The following is a 20823-nucleotide window of genomic DNA, read 5'->3' as shown; positions in this document are numbered from 1 at the left end:
CCTGATACGCCGATATAACCCACGTAGTAATTACTACGGCTCTGTGTCCCCTGATGTAATAAAATAAATATTGGTTATATGTGTTGTGGTAGTACGGAATCTCCAATCCCGGGACCGGGTTTTGGGAACAGCCAGCAGTCTGGCTGGATGATTGCACAGGTGGGTCTTGGGCTTAAAACAAAGCCAACACCATGGTTCTAGGCTCCACCCTCCCGAGGAGTCCAGGCGTGTAAGGGAGAAGAAGTGTGCATGTCTGCACAGGTCGGTCTGTCAGAGCAGACAGAGGGTCCAAGCTTGTGGGCTGAAAAAGAAGCTAGTAAAGAGTGCTGAGGTACTGGGTGTACAGGAACTCTGTTAAAGAGCCAAGAGGGCTGCAGCCGAAGTCTGAGCAGAAGTGCTGCTAAAGAGAGCCAGGTGGCTTGGTATTTTTGGTTCTACGTACATTATTGCTGTGGAAAGCTGAAACCCCTGTGTGGGCAACTATTTTGTTATCGGACTTTTCTTTCTTTAATAAAAGTGGGCCTACAAGCCCTTAAAACGGCATATCTGGCGTGGACTCAGCTCACTGGTAAGCTCTACCTTTAAGCTAAAATAACCCCCAAATATTACAGTGTTCAAAAACATTGTAACATAGAATGTCAATTGTGCTATTAAGTTTACATACCCTTGGCATGAAAAAGGGTAAAAAAAATGATGCCAAGATGAATGCATATCAGCAGAAAATACTGGGAGACAAATTTGCATTCATGACCCTGGAAGCTGCAGGCGCACACTTGAACTTTCCAATATGACAATTATCTGAAACAAAAGGCTGACCCTTCAGTGGCCACAGTGAAAAAAAAACCCTGAAGGTTCTGAAATGGCCATTACATTTTACTGACCTCCACATCATTGAGGCACTTCTTTGGGAACATCTCAAAAGATGCAGCTCATGCTAGACAACGTTTACAGGACCTAGAATGTTTTTTTCTTTGTTGTTAAGAATATGGATGAAAGGAAGCTTTGGACAAATTAACAGGGCCTAATAAACAACTCTTACAAAGAGTTAAAGTTGTTATTGAAGCTAGAAAGAGGGCTGATACATGATGTAAATAACTAAGGGAATGCAAACTTCTGAACAGGGCCTATTTGTTAGCCTACCTAGAAAGCTATGGTTTGAGTAAAGTGTGCTATTCTGCGATACCTTATCATTTGGGCGGCACAGTGGTGTAGTGGTTAGCACTCTCACCTAGTAGTAAAAAGGGTCAATGGTTCAAATCCTAACCATGACACTATCTGCCTGGAGTTTGCAAGTTCTCCCTGTGCCTGTGTGGGTTTCCTCCGGTTACTCCGGTTTCCTCCCACACTCCAAAGACATGCAGGTAGGTTAATTGGCTTCTGTCCAAAATTGGCCCTAGTATATGAATGGGGACCTTAGATTGTGGGCTCCTTGAGGGTAGGGACCGATGTGAGTGTGCAATGTACAGGGATAGGGGTAGACACTCACTCAGGCTGAACTGGATGGACTGGTGTCTTTATTCAACCTTACTAACTATGAAACTATTTAATTTGAACCACATTAAAAATAAAATAAATCTATTTGAGCTGAACACTCATGTTTTATTTAAAAAAAAACTGATCCACATCTTACAAATTCTGCAAGGGGGTATGAAAACATGAGCATAACTGTACAAGAAAGGCTTACATTTCCCACTAAAAACCTGGAAACACATACAAATGTTATATATGAAGAAGCTTAAATGGCCAGTTCTAATATTGATATGTTAAAATCCTGATTAGAGCAGAGTAACCAATTAATTTCTTCCATTACTTTGCTCGCACAGTGTTACAGGCTAGAAATAAGATTTATTGTGTTTTTGTCACTAATCTAAAAAATATATTTAAAGGGATAAAAAATTTTTTTTTTAAATGACATTTTACCCAAGCTATGAACAAAAAAATGAAAAACACCAACACATAGACAGAATAAAGCTCTGGAGATTCAACAATACTGGTTGGGTTCTGAAAAAAATCCCAAATACTGAACACCCCCAAGAAGCACCATTAAATCCATCATTAAAAATTGATAAAATATGGCACAGCCACAAATCTGCCTACAGGAGGCCATGGTGGCATGTTGTAGTGAGGATGCTTTTATCTAAAGGGTTTTGTAAACTACTCAAGATTGAAGGCAAGAAGGTTCAAGCCAACAGACCCAAGACTGAGGTTGAGGTTCACCTTCCAGTAGGACAAATACCATAGACCTCAGTCCAATTCAGAATCTGTGTCAAGCCTTGATTATTCTTGTCCACCAACAGCCCCTATCAAAACTCACAGATAAAGAATAATATTTAAAAAAGAATGGGCAAGAATTGCAGAAATCAATTTTTTTTTCTTTTTAAACCTTTAAAACCCAATGGAAGTCTTGAGTCTTTTACATTCTTTACAGGTAGAAACCTTCCCTGCCGGCAAAATAAAACGATTAGTATTGACAGCTATAGCGGGCGGCACCAATTGTTTGGAAAAATCCGACAGGTTGGTTGTACACAAGTCAATAGGTGCCCATATATTCGACCGGTTTAGCAGGAACCAGACAAATTTAGATCTATGTATGACCGACTTGACTCTCCAGCCTTTCGGATGCCCCGTCATATTTAGACATCATGTGCAACTGTAGCAAGAAAGTGAAGAATAGACTGTAAAAATGGAGGTTACTTGTTCCAAGTCTCTCTGACTGCACATCTTTATACATTAATTTATTATGGCATTAAGCCAAACCGCATTCACACCTTCAAAGTTTTAGAAATGTGGTGTAAATGAAATAGTAAAAATCCCAGTTAAATTGTTTTAGTTCCATCTTGAAAAAAATACAAATGTGGAAAAGACCAAGCGGTAGAGGGTATATTCTTGTCCAAAGAACTGTAATCTGCTTCAAGTATATTTGTAACCAGATGTGAAAAATGAATATAATAGGTGCGTTTAATCCAGCTATATTAATCTGACCATGAAATAGTTTGAGGGAAATGGTTTTGAAAATGTCCATTTATAATGGCTTGTAACATTTTACAGAGTATATGTAAATATTTACATTCAGTCCTAGCCCTAAGGGGGCTTATTGGCAACGGACCCTACTGCAGATCATTATGCTCTAGGGCAAAACTGATCACGTCAATAAATCTGATGCTATATTTTTATATAGTGTTTGGGAACTGGATTACCTGAATGAAACTCATGCAAATATAGGAAAAGCATACAAATTCCATGCAGTGTTCTTGGTGGGATCTAAACGAAATAAATAACTCCTATCCAACATGCTGCCCTAGAAAACACGATTCTAATTTTGTACGTTTCCTAAAAAAGTCTGTGAGCAGCACACAGTTAACAAACCAAACAATAAAAGTATCAGTTATAAAGTCTTTTATAAAAACTCTTTACTATTATCAAAGCTAATCACTGTACATTAGCAACCATTTTTCAGGCCTTAAATTACTGGACCAGTTGTGGAGAAACGGACAATAGTGATGGAGAAAAAAATGACACAACTGGAAGATCAGCAAGTTGTCCAATATCACTACTGGAGACAATCTTTGTAAGAAAATATATTTCAAATATTTCAGGAAGAATTTGTTACACTATGAAGAAATCAGGTAGATATATATATATACACAAATCAAAAAAAATTATGGGAAGAAGAAAAAGGGGTCAAAAAAAGATTTGTTCCTAAAAGTGAAGAGATGAGGGAAAACATAATAATATTGAGGGCATATGAAGATCCATTTCCAGTTTAGGCTCTCCATTTCATCAGCAGGAACAGTTGCCACATCCTTTAACGCTGTTAATTATCTCCTCCTGCAGCTTCTTTCGTTCCTCCTCTTTGGACATTTCTTGGCTACTTTTCTCAGACTTCGGATTGCTGTGACTATTTAAGACCCTGTTACTCTGTGTGTGCCACAGTTCAGAATAAAGGCTGCTAGGGTTTTCCAAAAGTCCAAAATGTGTTCCTCTCTCTGCCACTTTACCCTGTCACAAGATGAACAGAAATTACAGTCAGACTAGAATAAAAATGAAACATTCTTTGTGTTGCAACAAGGTTAATTAGTATGTAAAGGCCTTATGTCAAATTAAAAAAACAGGCAAATAATTCACATCAAAGAAGCCAAGAATTTCTCCATATCGCTCCAGCCCTTCATAGAAATTTGCATACTGGGCCTGATAGATCATATAATTCCCACTGTGGCGCAACGCACCCTGGTTGGGCTTCTTCTCTTCCACGCCCGCAAGGCCATAGCCCTCAGCTGGCGTAAGCCAACTCCTCCTCCTCTCTCCCTGTGGAAAAAATTGGTCAACGGCAGCCTGCCTCTTTACAATGACTGCTATGTTAATAGGGGTTGCCCACAAAAATATGACAAGGTCTGGTCCAGCTGGCTGGCTAACGCCTCCACAGCCTCTGACCCGCAGCCTACTTAACAAGTTACCTTCTGCTAGTAAACAGGAAACTGCACCAGTGAAAATGTCGTATATCTGAGTAGCATGTTTTAGCTCCAAGTTGTCCTGCTGCACATGGAGTCAGCTATCTGTGGCCAATGAGGTGCCTTAGACTCTCTGTCATAATCTGTATGTACCAAACTGTCTTGTATTACAATACTGTATACGCCACGCCTGTAACTCTAGTCGTGACCAATGTATGTGTTCTTTTTTGTTTGTTAGTTTGCTTGCTAAATCTCAATAAAAAGATTTGAAAAAAAAAAAAAAAAAAAAGAAGCCAAGAATTTACTTATTATAATAGTCTCCCCTCAAAATATTACTATCATATACATGTAGTCCTCCAGCATTGCCCTCCTGGTTATTTATTCATAAAAGGGGTATATTGATGGATGATTCTTCTCCAGTACTTCTATCATCGGTGAACAGCTCATGACCACCAAATCATGCATGCATACAAGGGACCTTGACAAAACAAATGTACTATAGTTTTCTCAATGGTTACATCCTAAGCATGAACTGTTGCAGAGATCAGAGATGCAAATAGATCATGCTTCCAAAGCTCTGTGCTTTCTTCGCGCTATCAGTTCACCCACGACTCATGAACAAGCGAATCAGAAGTACTACAGGCACTAATACAGTGCAACAAGGAATACATTAGATCACAGCAACAGAACGTGATTCCTGAGTTTTTTCATCCACATTTCTCAGAGTTTCTTTTGTTAATGCTTCTTTCTTTGCAAACAAGTATCAAATGGTAGTTACCAGGAGCAAAAATTTTGGGTGACAAACCTTTCCAAATATTTAAAAAGTAACTGCACACCAGTAATTACTTCCAGTCTATAAACAATTTGTTGAGGCAGGCCATACAGACTCTGAACTCAAAGTTCTTATGTTGGATAATTACCCGATGTCAATTCGGGGCGGAGATTCAATCTTTCAATAAAAGAAACAGGGAGTGTGGTGCACCCACAAATTAGTCCCAAAGGACCTAGTAAGGCTTATTATGATATATACTTATAGATTTGATTTAACCACAAACCTGGGTTGTCTTTATGGGGTCTCGATTAATTGTTTTTACAATTTAAAGAGGAGTTCCCCTTAAAAAAAAAAAAAATAATAATAATTAAAAGTCAGCAGCTACAAATATTGCAGCTGCTGACTTTTAATAATTGGACACTTACCTGTCCCAAGGTCCAGCGATGCGGGGGAACGAAGCCTCGCTCATCCCCCCTCTGCTCGGCGGCGCCGGCATTGCAACTGTGGGCACCCGGCTGTGGCTTCAAAGCCGGGCACCCACTGCGCATGTGCGAGCGGCGCCACGCACCGTGACTGGCCGTGCAGTCATCTGGGACCTGCCACGTGTCCCAGATGACTGACAGGAGGGAGGGGTCAGAGCTGAGCCATTCCTGCACCGAGGGGAAGTGATGTCACCAGCCCAGGCACTGAAGGAGGCAGACTACAAGGGACCCCCTAGCAACAGGCATTTAGGGGCGAGTTAAAAAAAAAAAATAATCCAAATTTATTTTTGTTTATTTTTTCGGAATTTTAATCTTTTTTTTTTGTGTGTAACACCACTTTAAAGGTGAAAACTTGACAGTAGGAAATTAGTAGTATGAAATTAATCGATTACTATTTTCATAATCGATTAATTGGTCAGTAACATAATGGGGTTAAAAAAAAAAAAAAAAAAAAAAAAATTAACCCTTTAAAGTACAAAAAGAGCAAATAACCGCTACAGTAAATATTACTTCCGCAGTTCTACAGTAAAAAAAAAAAAAAAAAAAAAAAAAAAAATGAACCCCTTACAGTAGTGATTTTTTTGTACAATAAAGAGCTAATTTTAGTTTTTTAACCCCATTATGTTACGAAATGTCTTAGGCCTGGTTCACATCTATTTGTTTTTTGGTGCTTTTTGCAGAAACGCACTACAGTTCATTTACATAGTTTCCTATGGGACACGTTCACATCTGTACTTTTTTTCAGCCGCTGCATATTTAGAAAAGATTTGATCTCTGAGTCTGATATTTATTTATATATATATATATATATATATATATATATATATATATATATATATATATATATATCTATCTATATCTATATATATATATATATATATATATATATATTTGTATATACAGTATATATCCTCTAATAGAGTATACAGTATATCTCCTCTAATAGAATATACAGTATATCTCCTCTAATAGTATATACAGTATATCTCCTATAATAGTATATACAGTATACTTACCATATAGAAGGTTCTTTTTTACCACTGCATACAGAGATATTTAAGAATAAATTGCCTTTATTTATTTATTTTTAATTTACATATTAACTAAATTATACACAACACTTTTTCTTAAGGTTATTAACCAATTAATCGAAACAAGAATCAGCCAACTAATGGATTATGAAAATAACCGTCAGTTGCAGCCCTACTTGGCAGTGCACATGTGACGAGGTTCTGGCTGGAAGAAGCTGAATGAGTCATGATGATAAGAGGGTCACCTTCACCTTCCCTGCCTCTCAAGCAAAGACTGAACATCTTAACCAGTCAGCATGAATTGGTAGGCAATGCACAGGAAGAAGGTGATGGGCGCTCTTTGCAGAAGTCCAGCATGCTTTGCCAATTGAGTTTAATGGATGAGCCATACACTAATTGTGACAGAATACCTGTATGTCCTCACAGAATTTGATCTGGTAATAAACGATTCTAAAAAAGAACATTTTCAAACAAATAAGCAATAATTCAATTCGAAAACCACTCAGAACTGGGCCGTTCTCGCAGACTTGTGTGAACAACTCTGTTTTGTACTCCTTCAAGCTGATCGCTTTATACATCATACATAGTACTTACCATATAAGCCCAGATTTTCTGAGACCTGCCTTACTCACGTCTTTTTTTTCAGCAGATAGCATTGCTCACAGAATAATCAAGATAGCTTTTCAAAGGCAAAACTCAAAACCCTAAAAACTCAAAACCTTAAAATGATGTTTTAAATAACTCATTGTACTGGTAGTGATCAAATAATTGACGAAAAGGATGGATACAGCCATGCCTCCTATGAAGAGAGACTGTAGCAACTGTGGAATTTCTCTGTCTTCCCACTCCTGTGCTGCCATGTGTCTGAGTGTCTGATCTTGCTGCCTTCCTATGGGGCTAGTGTGAATGCCATACCAGCAGGAAACAATGTATAACAGCAGGAATTTGGCTCTAAAACAAGATTCACTAGGCATACATCTAACAGAAAAGACAGTGATGTAATGCTTCTATACACTAGTGTACCTGCATTATACCACATAGCTATCAGACTGACCAGATTTCTGTTTTCACATTACAACTGCGGCTGGCATATTGCACATAATATGAATTACAATTTAGAAACACATGCAAAACTGCAGGTAAAAGATTCCATTTGTCTGTAAAACAAGAAACAAATTGCCCATGGACACCCCGCAAGGCTGTGGTGTTAGCTGGGCAAGACACTCATTATGCTCTTAATGTTAAATTAAACTTGTAACAGATGTCCTTACTGTCATAGAAGTTACAATTAACAGGAGGAAAATGTATATATGACCACCATCAGACATTTCTTATTGCAATATTATGGACATACATTTAAATGTTGCTGTAAAAGAAATATCAGTTTTGAAAAAAAAAAAAACTGCAATTTATAACCAATTTAAAGAGAAAGTAAACCCGGATGGGTTTTACTTCCTCTTTGTTCCCCTGCAAAGTAAAAGCATAATGGGTTAGTATGCACCGCCCATTATGTGCCACTTACCTGCAAACAAAGCCCGCTGTGTCCCGCTGGTGGCTGCATCCATCTTCTGCCCTCTTCCTTTTGGCTCTGTGACTGGCTCTGTGACTGGCTGGAGCCACGTGACGTCACTCCCCACGCATGAGTCAGTCACGGCACACATGAGTGAAGAAACGCCACAGCGCATACAACGATGACATCATCGGTGCAGTGTACAGGAAATATCTCCTAAACAGCGCACGTTTTGGAGATACTTCCACTACCTATAGGTAAGCCTTATTATAGGCTTACCTATAGGTAAAACTTACAAATGTGGGTTAACAACCACTTTAATGTGCATTTGCTGTACTTCATGTGAAAAACCTTTGTACATTTTTTAGTGCCAATTCATCCATGTAAACAGTATGTCCCTTTATAAACTGATGCTCATAGTATCCTGAACACAATGGACAGTAACACAAGCAATGCTCACCTTTGTGTGTTGCATGAACTATTCTAATAGCTGATGTAGACATAATAGGATTGATAAACTTTGAGGCTATTCACTTAGCTTAGTGTACGAGATGAAGCTGTGCTCACCTAAATGGCAAGTTTACCTTTACAGAAATTTTTTTTAAAGCGGGAGTCCGCCGGGAGTTCCGCCGTTTTTTTTTTAAAAGCCAGCAGCTACAAATACAGCAGCTGCTGACTTTTAAAATAAGGACACTTAACCGCCCAGAGCGCCCGCGATGTCGGCACCCGAAGCCGATCTCTCGATCGCCTCTCGGGTGCTGCCGCCGCCATCTTGGGTATGGGAATCAGGAAGTGGAGCCTTTCGGCTTCATTTCCCGGTTCCCTACTGCGCATGCGCGAGTCGCGCTGCGCAATAAGGATGGACCCGCTGCCTCTGGGATCTGTGTGTTTCCCAGCAGGCAGCGGGGGACTTTCGGAAAGGGGCGTAGATCTACGCCCCTTTCCGCAGAGAGCTATCCCAGAAGTGGGTGCAGATACCTGTACTGTACAGGTACCTGCACCCCCCTCCCCCCTGAAAGGTGCCAATTGTGGCGCCGGAGGGGGGGGGGGATTCCAATGAGCGGAAGGTCCACTTTAGGGTGGACCTCCGCTTTAAAAAGTTGTACATTCTGATTACACCTAAAATGCTTAGATTGACAAGCAGAAGAGTGCGGCGAAGAAGACAACACCAGAGGAAGAAGCTTGCATGGGGAACCATTGATTTTGAACAGAAGCAGAGAAACATAGCTAAAAACTAACGCGGCTAAACGTGCATTAAAGACAAATGCAAAAGGCTGCTAAAAGCGCGTTCTTACAGCGGCTTTTTCCTGGTGTTAGTAGTGGCTTGCAGCCTGTTTTTCTAACGCCCTATGTGCATGAAGCCTTAGTCAGAGCATGTGCTTGAAGAGCATGGGAAAACTGGCTACTAAATATAATGGAAGTGGGAGAAGATATCTGCATATTTAACACTTTTACTACTGAAGGCAGACATTTAATGCACATTATAGAAAACTTCAGAGTTCTTTGGTCTTGTTACGTCACGTGAATCCTCGTGTCTTTTTCCCTTTCCGATCTAGGGTCACTGAGCAGAACAGGGCACCATCATCCCCTAACCAGCAGGGAGCAGTGTACAGTATTTTCATATATTAACCATTGGGTAAAACTGACATAAAAAGTTTAACCTCTGCAGGGCACGCACTTATCATAGGTGCTGCCTTTTGGAGTAGCTGTGTATAGTATGCGCCATTGCCTCCCTTTCTCTCATCCCTAGCAAGTTCCTCTCGGTACTAGTTTCTAAAGTGGTATGGTTTCTGGTGTTGTCCTGCCCCCTAGAATTCTATTGTGGAACAGGCATAGTGGAGCTAAACCAGGGATGTCCAACCAGGGATCCCATATATTCTCAAATTTTCTGGAACGATCTTGGTGTTTGTATGCGAGTTGTTCTCCAATAAACGAGTCGTTTACGGATGCAATGCATTCTGTGTGTGTGTGTGTGTGTGTGTGTGTGTGTGTGCCATCGTAGATAGCTAGGAATAGTGCCCTGAGAATGGCAATATACATGTGGAGTGTATACTGTTCTTCATCCAACTAGCCTAATAGACAAAGCTTAGGGTCAGTTGTAAGGTTGAGGTTCCATATGCTATTGATAGTGTTTATCACTGCAGCCCAATACCTTTGTAGTTTTGGGCATTTCCGCAGCATATGGACAAGTATGCCACTGTTGACCAGGCAGCGTGGGCAGAGTGGGTCACCTCTCCTGTACCATCTATGTAATTTCTCAGGTGTGTGGTACGTGCGGCGAATAATGAACAATTGGGTAAGTTTTTGAAAGGAGGATAGTGATACCTTAAGTACGTTATCTAATATGGTGTTCCATTCCTCATCCGAGATATGACCTATGTCATCTCCCCAGCCAGCTATACAGTTCAAAGTCATTGCTTTAGATACATGACAGAGAAGAGAGCTATATATAGGGGAAATTTGTCCCTTCCAGGATGATGACATACTTATTTGTGTAAGCACCGTGGGCCTGGTTAGTTCCCATGTGGAGGTCGTGGCCTGTGCCACTACAGTGCGTCTAAGTTGTAGGTACTGGAAGAATGAGGTATTTGGTACGTTAAATTCTAAGTGCAATGATTGGAAGTCTCCGAGCACACCCCCACAATATAATTTGCTCCCCTCCTTGACCAATTGGAAAATTCCTGTCGTTTGATTAGTTCTGGATAGTTTCGGTTGTTCCATATGCGTGACCAGTTAGTATAACCTGTATTTTGCTGGTGTCGTTTGGTTTTGTTCCATATTCTATCTATAAGTAGTAATGTGGGATATGAAGTAAATGCCCCCAGCTTACCTGCCTCTATACACTCCACAAGTCCATCACCAGACATCTGTGTGCGCACATTGTTCCGAATGGTGTCAGAGCACTCAGGGTACAGCCAGCCCGTTATGTGTTGCAGCTGAGCCACCACAAAATAATAGAATGGGTTTGGTACTGCCAGGCCACCAGGGTCCTTTGCTTCTTGTAAGGTTTCCAATTTGATTTTTTGAACCTTTTTCCTCCGTATCAATGTGCAAAAAATTATATTACACCTTTTAAATACATGGATAGGGATCCAGAGAGGGGCATTGTGTAGTGCATATAATATCTGTGGATTTCAGATCATCTTTATTAAGCTGCAGCAGCCGACTACGAAGACTAGCACCTTACTCCAGCTAGTTGTTTTTTCTTGGAATTGTTTAAGCAGTGGGTCTATATTAAGCCTAATACATTGGTCTAGGTTAGGGTGTATAACTATACCTAGGTATTTGAACCTATCCACTATTCTGATTTGTTCAGCTATCTGAGGTAGGTACCCCACCAGTGGATCTAAGGGCAGTATTGTGGATTTGTCACAATTTATTTTGAATCCGGAGAAGGTCTCGAATGTGTGGATTAATTTCATAAGTTTTACCAGTGATGTAGATGTGTCACCTAGAAAGAGAAGTGCATCATCGGCATAAAGTGCCAATTTGTCTTCCAGCTCCCCCCGTTTAAATCCAATTATTTTTGGGCTTCCCCTTATGGCAGTGGCCAGGGGCTCTATGACTAGGGCAAAAAGTAATGGGGACAGGGGGGCAGCCTTGCCTAGTTCCCCTGTGTAGATCAAAGGAAGGAGATACGGCGTTGTTTATTCTAATGCATGCTTTTGCCGCTTTGTACAATAATTTGATTTAAGAAATTATGTTTTCTTCCTGGTTAAGACTTTCTAGTACTCTCCATGGGTATATCCATTCAACTATCAAACGCCTCGGTGGCATCTAGCAACAGGATAGCTCTCTGTCCCTGATTATCAGTGGGGATTTGCATGTTGAGATAGAAGTGGCAGAGATTATTTGCCATGGACCTGTTTGGTATGAAGCTGGATTGGTTCAGGTGTACTAGTTTAGTTTAGTCACCACCTTTGAGAGTCTCATGGCAATGACTTTGAGGAGTTTTAAATCCGTATTCAACAGTGAGATGGGTCATTAGGATTCGAGTTTATCAGGTTCTTTCCCTGGTTTTATAAGGACTACCACCACCGCTTCATACATGGATCTCGACAATGAATCTGAATTAAACGCCTCTGTAAGTGTATGGAGTAGCTACTGTAGGAGCATTCCTCCAACTTTTTTGTATAGTTCAATTGGTAGGCCATTATTGCCCAGGGCCTTCGGATTCGGGAATGTGGCTAGTGCGAGTTGCAGTTCCTCAAGGGTAATAGGTGCATTTTAAAGGTTTTCTATCTGTTTCTTGAAGCTAGAGTAGGGTGACAGAGTCCAGGAATTGTGTGAACTCATCTATAGGGTAAGATACTTTAGAGGAGTATAGATCCTGAAAGAAGGAGGAGAACTCCTTCAGGATGGATGGGGTATTAGTAACAGTTTGTGTTGGTGATGTGGTAATGCTATGTATCACTTGAAGAGGTTGTTGTGACCTGGCTATCATGGCCAGTTAACAGTCAGCATGCTTATACTAAAATTTGTACTACCCCATACATAGGGCTGCCGAAATTTTGAAAAGGTTTCACATTTATAACAAACAGAAGGAGGTCTGTAAGGGGAAACCACTCTTTCATTGTCCAATCCACAGGCTGAGGACGGTGTGTACTTTTATCCTGTGTTCTTGACCGATCACGCTGCTGCTGCAGTGGAGGTCAAAGACTAGGCTGTGTTGTCTTGGCAGGGCGACTTGATCACAAAACTAACGGCACAACTAAACTGCAGTATATTTTCAGAATCACTGCAGTTTTATTTATTACAGGTACTTATACAGAACCATCAATATACACAGTGCTTTACATGTATAGTGTGCATTCACATCAGTCCCTGCCATCAAGAAGTTTACCAATCTAAGGTCCTTAACTCACATACTAGGGCCAATTTAGACTGGAGCCAATTAACCTACCAGCAAGTCTTTGGAATGTGGGAGAAAACCGGAGTACTCAGAGGAAACCCATGCAGGCACAGGGAGAACATGCAAACTCCATGGAGTTGTGTCGTGCAATGTGGATTTCAGGTGAGAACTGGCCTCACTCACATGAACCGACTATTGAAATACCATGAGGTTTATGTGTACTGCAGAACACCGCAAAAAGGAATCACATCTAGGCTAGTCTATATTCCTGCTGTTTGTAAAGGAATCAAGACTAATGTGTACATTCCCAATCAGGTACCTTTGTGATCCAGGAAACCTGATGGCCAGACAGACATTGAAAAATAAAAAAACCTTCACATTTTAGCCAGTTTCTAATAAACAGGTGAATCAGTGGGTAGCTCTGTCAGCACCATGCCGTCCCAAAAACACTTTTAGACTGAAAAATCATAAGACAGATTAGAAATTGTCGAACAGCGTCTGCATCCAATAAGATGCAGGAACTATTTAGTATTCTGAAACACAGGGGCACTGGCTGTCAGAATAAAATACCTGCAACAAAATAGTTGTTCAAAGGAATGTGTTAAGATTTCTTTTGTTTATCACACAGTGAACAAAATAAAACTATATATGTGTATGGCCAATAGCATGTGCCCAGTAGCATCTTTTGATTCAGTCTTTGATCTGTTTTTTTTTTCCCTTTTTCTTTTTTAATGCAGAAAGAAAACTGCAAAACAAAACAGGTCATGTGAAACTTAGCATTACATTATCTTTCTGGTTTTAAAATGCTGTCATTTTCACACTATACTATATAGACAACATATAATAAAACAGAGGATCCAGTGTTTTTCTGCTGTTCAAGCTCAATCTCGGTTTAAAACAAAAACTATTATATTTCTCATCATTCCTTACATGCCAGGTATAAGTAAAACAATTTTTGCACTCTGCTTGCCTTATGAACCAAAAGGTCACATGACTACCCCATTCCTCTTATTCAGTCTTGCAGTGCTGGACCACGGGAAGAATAGAATAGAGTCCCACAAAAGGTGTGCAAGGGTGCTTATTTAAAGCATATCTTCAAAGGTTTGTGGGCATGATGATGGGCTTCTTCCGTATAATAACATACATACATGTCTCTTGCCTATCTCACACATGCCCCTTGCCCTACAAAAAATCTTTTCAATGAAAATCTAGTGTTAGCAAATCCCGCAGTTATTGATCCCAGCTACCCCATTATATAAGCAATTAGGTGCTGCTTACCTTTTCCAGCACTATAATTTCATCTGCATCGACAATGGTGGACAACCTGTGAGCGATGAACACAGAGGTCCTGTGTCTTATCATATCACGCATCGAGCTGAGAATATTCTGTCAAATATAGAGTTGTAGAACAATGACTTCACAGGTAAACTGTCAGACTTTATTAAGGTAATATTTACATTTTGGACTAAACTAGTACTCTAAACTCAAATGTATTTTAACATCCTGCTACGGAATATGCAATATATAATTGGAAAACGTCAATTTGCATTGTAAAACCTTCAGCTTCATTTGGACACGTTGCAATCCACAGTAAACTTATGTAAATTAATTTACTCTATTGCAGCCTAAATTAGCTACTTGGTGCAAAAAGCAAAAACTAAAAGCAAGAAGGTGCGATTGAGGGCCAGTTTATACTAGGAATCAGGGCCGTCTTTAAGGCAGGGCAAAAGGGGCAGCTGCCCTGGGCCCTGTCATTGTTGTGGGGCCCAAAGCAGCTGCCTCATACTTGCCAACTATCCCAGTTTACATTCCCTTGTCCCTTGAGGTTTTAGTCCTGTTGTTGTGTACAGACAACTCACCTGCAGACCCTGTGTTTACATGTAAATAACCAGCATTGATATGTAAATAGCAGTGACATGCATATGTAAATAGCTGAGGCCAACTGCATTGATATGTAAATAAGGCAGCATTCATATGTATATCATGCCCCCTGCAGTGAGGAGATGATGTGCTGTAACCTACAGCAACCAGTGAGCAGTATTACTGTACAGTAATCTCTAGCAGCCAATCAACAAGCCAAAATCATGTGCTGTAACCTCTAGCAACTAATCAGTGATCCTTAAGGAGTGCTGTAACCTCTAGCAACCAGTCAGTAAGCAGTAATGATATGCTGTAACCTCTGGCAACCAATCGCAATCACTGCCTGATCTGATACAGTAAACTGATTTTAAGTCTAGCTGCTATTTATTGTATGTCTCAGAGAAGATGGAGAGCGAAATTGCATGGGGGGGGAGGGGGGCCCTAAGCAAATTTTTGCCCAGGGCCCAATCAATATTAAAGACGGCCCTGCTAGGAATAGCACAGGAATGCGCTGCTCATTCTTGTGCAATATTCCGTTCAGTGCAGTGCAAGCTGAGCTCATTCGTTTTGAATGAACAAATGAATTTTGAAGAAGTGGTAATAAATACCGTGCACAAATCTGGCTATTTCTTTTGCCTTTCATGGAAAATCAAATATATTTAAAATGATCATAGTTATATGTAGGCTATCTAGGCTATTAAACACTTCCTTACATCTTCTTTAGACCCAGCATGGCTTAAGATTTGAAAGAAAAATCCTTGTGGTGTCACTAGAGTAACCATATGTTTTATACGCTTTTAAGTCAAATTTATTTTGTGTTAAAAGGGAAAGGATCAACAGTTACTAAGGCAAACATACATGACTGTGTTAATTTAGAGAAAAGAGCAATCTATGGCATTGAGCAAGGCTTTTTACAACCCTTCATTGCCGAAGAGCATGCACTGAAGTAAAGCTGCTTTTTAAATAGAGGTCTAAATAATAAGTTGCAGAAAATTTCTCAAAACTTGTGTGCAGAAAAAGAAAAAACAAAAAGAAAGTTTGTTCAGCACTAGCGCATTGCCACTGAAACTGGTTTCACACCTGTGCATTTTTATATGCATTTTGTAGCATATAAAAATACACGCGACATAAAAATACATTGAGTTCACTGAGGCTGTGCACGGTGTTAAAAATGCAGCATATCCAATTTTTTTTTTTTTTTTTGAAAATCTGTTTACAGCATATCCAATTTTACATCCGAGTTTTCTGGCCTACTGAAGCTCATAAAAGTACATAAAAATACACATTGTGCATTTTCATGCGTTTACTTCCATGCATTTTCAACTTGTTGTGGGCGAGTACATGGCAGCTTGAAATCACATGTTTACAAGCACCTTCCCTGGATACCAGCCATGTGCTTAGCTACAATAAAGACTGAGAATTGATGAGGCAGTATAAAAGCAGCCAAGTTTCCTAAACTCCATACACTGAAAGCCAGGTAACACATTCCTCCATGATGTCACTATAAGAAAATAAACCTCATTGGTTAACATCAAATATGCACAATGTATAAAAATGCATGTACAACGCACATTGCTCAAAAACGAGCATTTAAAAAAAAATGCATGGCAGCGAAAATGGAGAGATGGGTACAAAAATACAGATCAATAAAAAAAGCGTAGAAAGTCTGCAGGCTATGTACCCGACATGTTTCGGAATAAACTTGCTTCAACTGGCCCCAGTTGAAGCAAGTTTATTGCGAAACATGTCGGGTACATAGCCTGCAGACTTTCTACGCTTTTTTTTATTGATATCTGTATTTTTGTACCCTTCTTCATTGAGGGTTTGTACATACATGTATCTTGTTTCTTTTAAATTTGTTTTAATAAAACATTTCCTATCGGATTAATCTGCTCTATGAAGAGGCTTTTTGTTTTTTCCCTCTTTTTCTGTTTGCATTTTTTACGCACCTATTTGGGGTGCGATTGTCCTTTTTACCACCTTGGAGCCGAAAAAACTTCACGGATTGGATACCCCGAGATTGGATGGTGTATTGGCATAGCTGAGGTTTACATCACCTGGATGGAGGAATTGCTGTCTATCGCAATTTGATGTCTGAATGACTCGCCACCAAGGTGTGTGGGTCCACACCTTCGGGTAAGCGTATCCATTACCTTTCCTGTTTATAACGTGGTATCTGTATGAAGGGTGACATCCAGCTGCTGTCTTCACCTCTGGGGTATTTTGACGTGTGGCATTGCAACAGATCCTGACTACTCTCTACCGTGAAGTGATCATCTAGGATTATAGAGACTATTGTCTTTTCTTATGTAGGGTCTGGGTATAGTCCCAGGCCACTTGGTACATCCATTATTTGAACTTTTTTTGTTTTTTTCATGTCACGAGTCACAAAGACTTTCTCACACTTGTGATCCCCTGATGAAGTCACGTGATTGACGTAACGCGTAGGGAGTGGCCGCCGTAATACCGAAAGTGACGTAAGACGCCAGGATACCATTTTTATTGTGTGCTGTTTGATTTACTTCTAAATGTGAGAGTCTTATTCGTTCGTTTATCTAATAAACCGCTCGTTTTTAACAATACTGCACTATTGGAGCCTTCTCTTCTCTTTTATGTGAATATATGGAGTGACATTTGTTTATGGACACCGCTGCCTATACCACAGTACAACAATTACAGGAATCAATAGCCCTCTGGTGGCCCGTGGTGGATGTTCATAACTGGGGAAATATTTACTGTTGAGGACCCCCTGCTGGCTAAAGAGAGAACGGAGGCTGCCTATTTTATTTGATGTGCCTATTTTCCTTAAAGTAGAGGTGAGAGTTCTGGGAGCCCATATCCTTTCCTTTCTACATGAATATGTTTTAACTACTTCCTCTTTGAGTTGAGTCTATCAGAATACCTTTGGTGCCGTTGAATATACCTACAGATTTGCTATATGGACTAGATTTTTTAATTACCTTTTTGTATATTTATTTATTTATGCACTAGCACGTTTATCATCATATTTTGTATTTGCGCAGGACCACTATTTATTTTATTTTCCAGTACTGGTATTTTGTGAATACTACTAGGTCCAGCTGCACTTATTAGCACTTTAATTGCCATTTTGCACATTTACACGTTTTAGTGACGCTTGATTTAAGTGCGTTTATTCACTTCATTTGTCTATATGAGGTTTTCTATCACATTTATACATATATTTATCACTTTCAATATTAATTTTTTGTGATCTTACACTTTAAATAGTAGCGCGAAGGCCTTTTTCCTATTTTATCTGTGTAGTTATACTAAGTGCACTTGCCTTTATTTGGTGTAGCTTGACGCTATCTATTACATTTATATTTTTTGTGTGTTATAATAACACTTTTCTTCACGAGGTGTTTTCTATTTTAAGCGCTAAATTTTTTGGTTTTTAACATTAGCGATTAGTTATTAGACCTCCAATTGACTTCCAAGATTTAGGTCCATGCTAAAAGGTTTATGTTGCTAGCAGATATGTTCTGCCCGTTCCTGTTGTTCCTTTGTACATATGCTTTGTCTCATCTCCAACAGAGAATCTTAAAAGCCATGAACATACCTCCTCAGTAATGGAGTCCAAGGAAGAAGTGGCTTCATCATACAAAATAATAGGTGGGTTCTTCAACATTGCCCTGGCAATTGCCACTCGCTGCTTTTCTCCACCTTAAGAAAAATCGCAAAAATTTAATTAAAAATTGCTAAACTATATTACTAAAATGCCACAGCAAAAAGAGCAGTATCAATAAAAAAATTAAAAAAAAACACTTTTTCTTGCTTAAAAAGCAGTCTTTGGGATCCTGTCAAGTGACTTTTACCCAAGCTGACATAATGGCATCAGTCTGTTACAGGCAGCAGGAAGAATGACTTAAAGTATAAGTTCAGCTTAAAACTAACCAAGTCTCAATTTACTCGCAGCCACATTCTAAGACTAACCTACCTAGCCTTGTAAAGAAGAAATCGCTATACATACCTTTTCTGAAGTCACTCCTGTCCAGTCTCACGCTGATCTGTCAGCAGTGACTTCTGCGTGTGGGCGTGTGCAGAAGAGGCAGTCAACAACGGAAGCTTCATAGTAACTCTATGGGTGATGTCAATTCCCAGCCATTGCTGCCTTACTTCTGGCAGACAGCATCCACTGCTGGGGACCAGAATGGACCGGCTTCAGAAAAGGTAGGTATAGCAATTTTTGCTTTTACAGGTTTGGATAAGTTAGTCTTAGAATGTGGCTGCGAGTAGATTTAGGCTGAACTTCCGCTTTAAGTTTTTTCTTCCACAGTGACACCCAGATGTGTGTCAGACATTTGTGAACACAGCCAAGAACTGTACAGGCATCTGGATTTACACGATCATGGCATCTCTAAACCAGCGTTTTAATTCAAGAACTAAATACCAACTATGGATGATGATGGCATTCAGGTAAAAGAAGAAATGACAACATTATCAGTGGGAGTGCTGTGGCTTATGTGAGAGGTAATAAATACCTGAAATTTTATTCTTCTACATTACTTACCATGTATGCATTGAAAGTGTATCTAATGCCCCATACACACGATGAGATTATCGGACGAATGATCATCCGTTTTTTATTGCATGCTAATCTCAGATTGAATCTGATGAGTTTACTAAAGTCACGAAAATTCCCGCACGACAGAAAAAAAATTCGGAAGTGATGTCATGTGTTGTAATGCATTTGTATTGCATTTTTGAACGACAGCTGTACTGATTAAAACGAAAATCATACGATCTGGCATCGTACGAAAAACATTTCCGTGCATGTCCGATAGAATAATATCGGATGAACTGTCCTAATCGGCTCTCGAAAGCTCTGTACCAACGATCCGATTATCGTACGATCGATTCGAAAGCGGTATTTTCCGTACGATTTTCGGATCGTGTGTACGGGGCATTAAGCCAAAACAAAAAATGTAATACATTGCGCCTTACCAATCCTTAAATGTGGTTATTACATTTCTTTTCTTCTAAGCTTTAAACAAACCCTAACAATTGGCTCCTATTCGCCATTAAGAGCAATTTGTTATATCTGTTCAACAAAGGCATCAAAACAAAACAAACAAAAAACAAACAAAACACACGCACCTTTTAATTCTGCCTGAAATCCCATGAACTTGTAATTTCTAGTAGTCAGCTGACAATAAAATGTCTCTGCCTCTCCCAGTTCACCTCAGTATTCACTACTGTATTCCAACCTGTAAATTGGGTTCAGTGAGAACTTCCTCAGATTAAGGATCCAATCAAAGCTCTGCGGAATCTGCCCTGTCTGCTGGGTAACAGGGAGAACTGGTCCTTCAACAGGATATCATTCAGATATCCCACAACATGAATCCCCTGAGCAATTAACAGAGTCAAAATGTGGGTAGGCAGCTTGGTGAAAACCAGGGGGCTGTGGCTATGCCAAAGAGAGGGGTGACAAATTGGTAATGCTAAATGTTCCACAGAAAAGCACAAATAGTGTTGATTAAGGTTAGAAATGTGAAAGTAAGCATCCAAGATGTCAACAGAGGTCACAAAAAAAGTGAGGATATAAACAACCTAGCTGTTTTCATGCCAAACTTTTAAAGCTGTAGAGCAAATTTAGAAACTTAAGATCCAGAATGGGCCAAACTAAACTGTTCAGTTTGGCAACTGTAAAAAAGCTTGAAAGATCCCTTGAAAGCGTTCTTTTGTTGGTACAGAGGTAAGGACCCCTTGAATCAAGAGCTGCGGGAAAGCATCAAGCAAAGCCACCTGCCAAAACAGGGAAGGAGACAAAATAGACAGCATGAACCAAGAAGGAGGTAGTGGGAGAAACTCCAGTTTGTAGCCTCTGGAAATGACACTTTGGACGAG

At 39.9% G+C, this 20823-nt stretch overlaps 1 protein-coding gene across 1 annotated transcript in view; it reads right to left on the bottom strand.

The window, feature by feature from the left end:
* Positions 1 to 3381: 3381 nt before the first annotated feature.
* The window catches only part of ABCB7 (ATP binding cassette subfamily B member 7), a 162026-nt gene continuing 144584 nt past the window's right edge, over positions 3382 to 20823 (bottom strand). Inside the window, exons 14-16 of the mRNA XM_077466692.1 lie at positions 18536 to 18639; positions 14374 to 14481; positions 3382 to 3999 (exon numbers count right to left, since the gene is read on the bottom strand). Coding sequence (XP_077322818.1) covers positions 3781 to 3999; positions 14374 to 14481; positions 18536 to 18639 — 431 coding nt within the window. The 3' untranslated portion in view covers positions 3382 to 3780. The remainder of the gene's footprint in view (positions 4000 to 14373; positions 14482 to 18535; positions 18640 to 20823) is intronic.

Source organism: Lithobates pipiens, unplaced genomic scaffold (assembly GCF_037356315.1).
Source record: "Lithobates pipiens isolate NorthernLeopardFrog02 unplaced genomic scaffold, aLitPip1_a1.2 Scaffold_1, whole genome shotgun sequence".
Classification (NCBI taxonomy): domain Eukaryota; kingdom Metazoa; phylum Chordata; class Amphibia; order Anura; family Ranidae; genus Lithobates; species Lithobates pipiens.
This window is presented reverse-complemented; position numbering and strand designations above follow the sequence as displayed.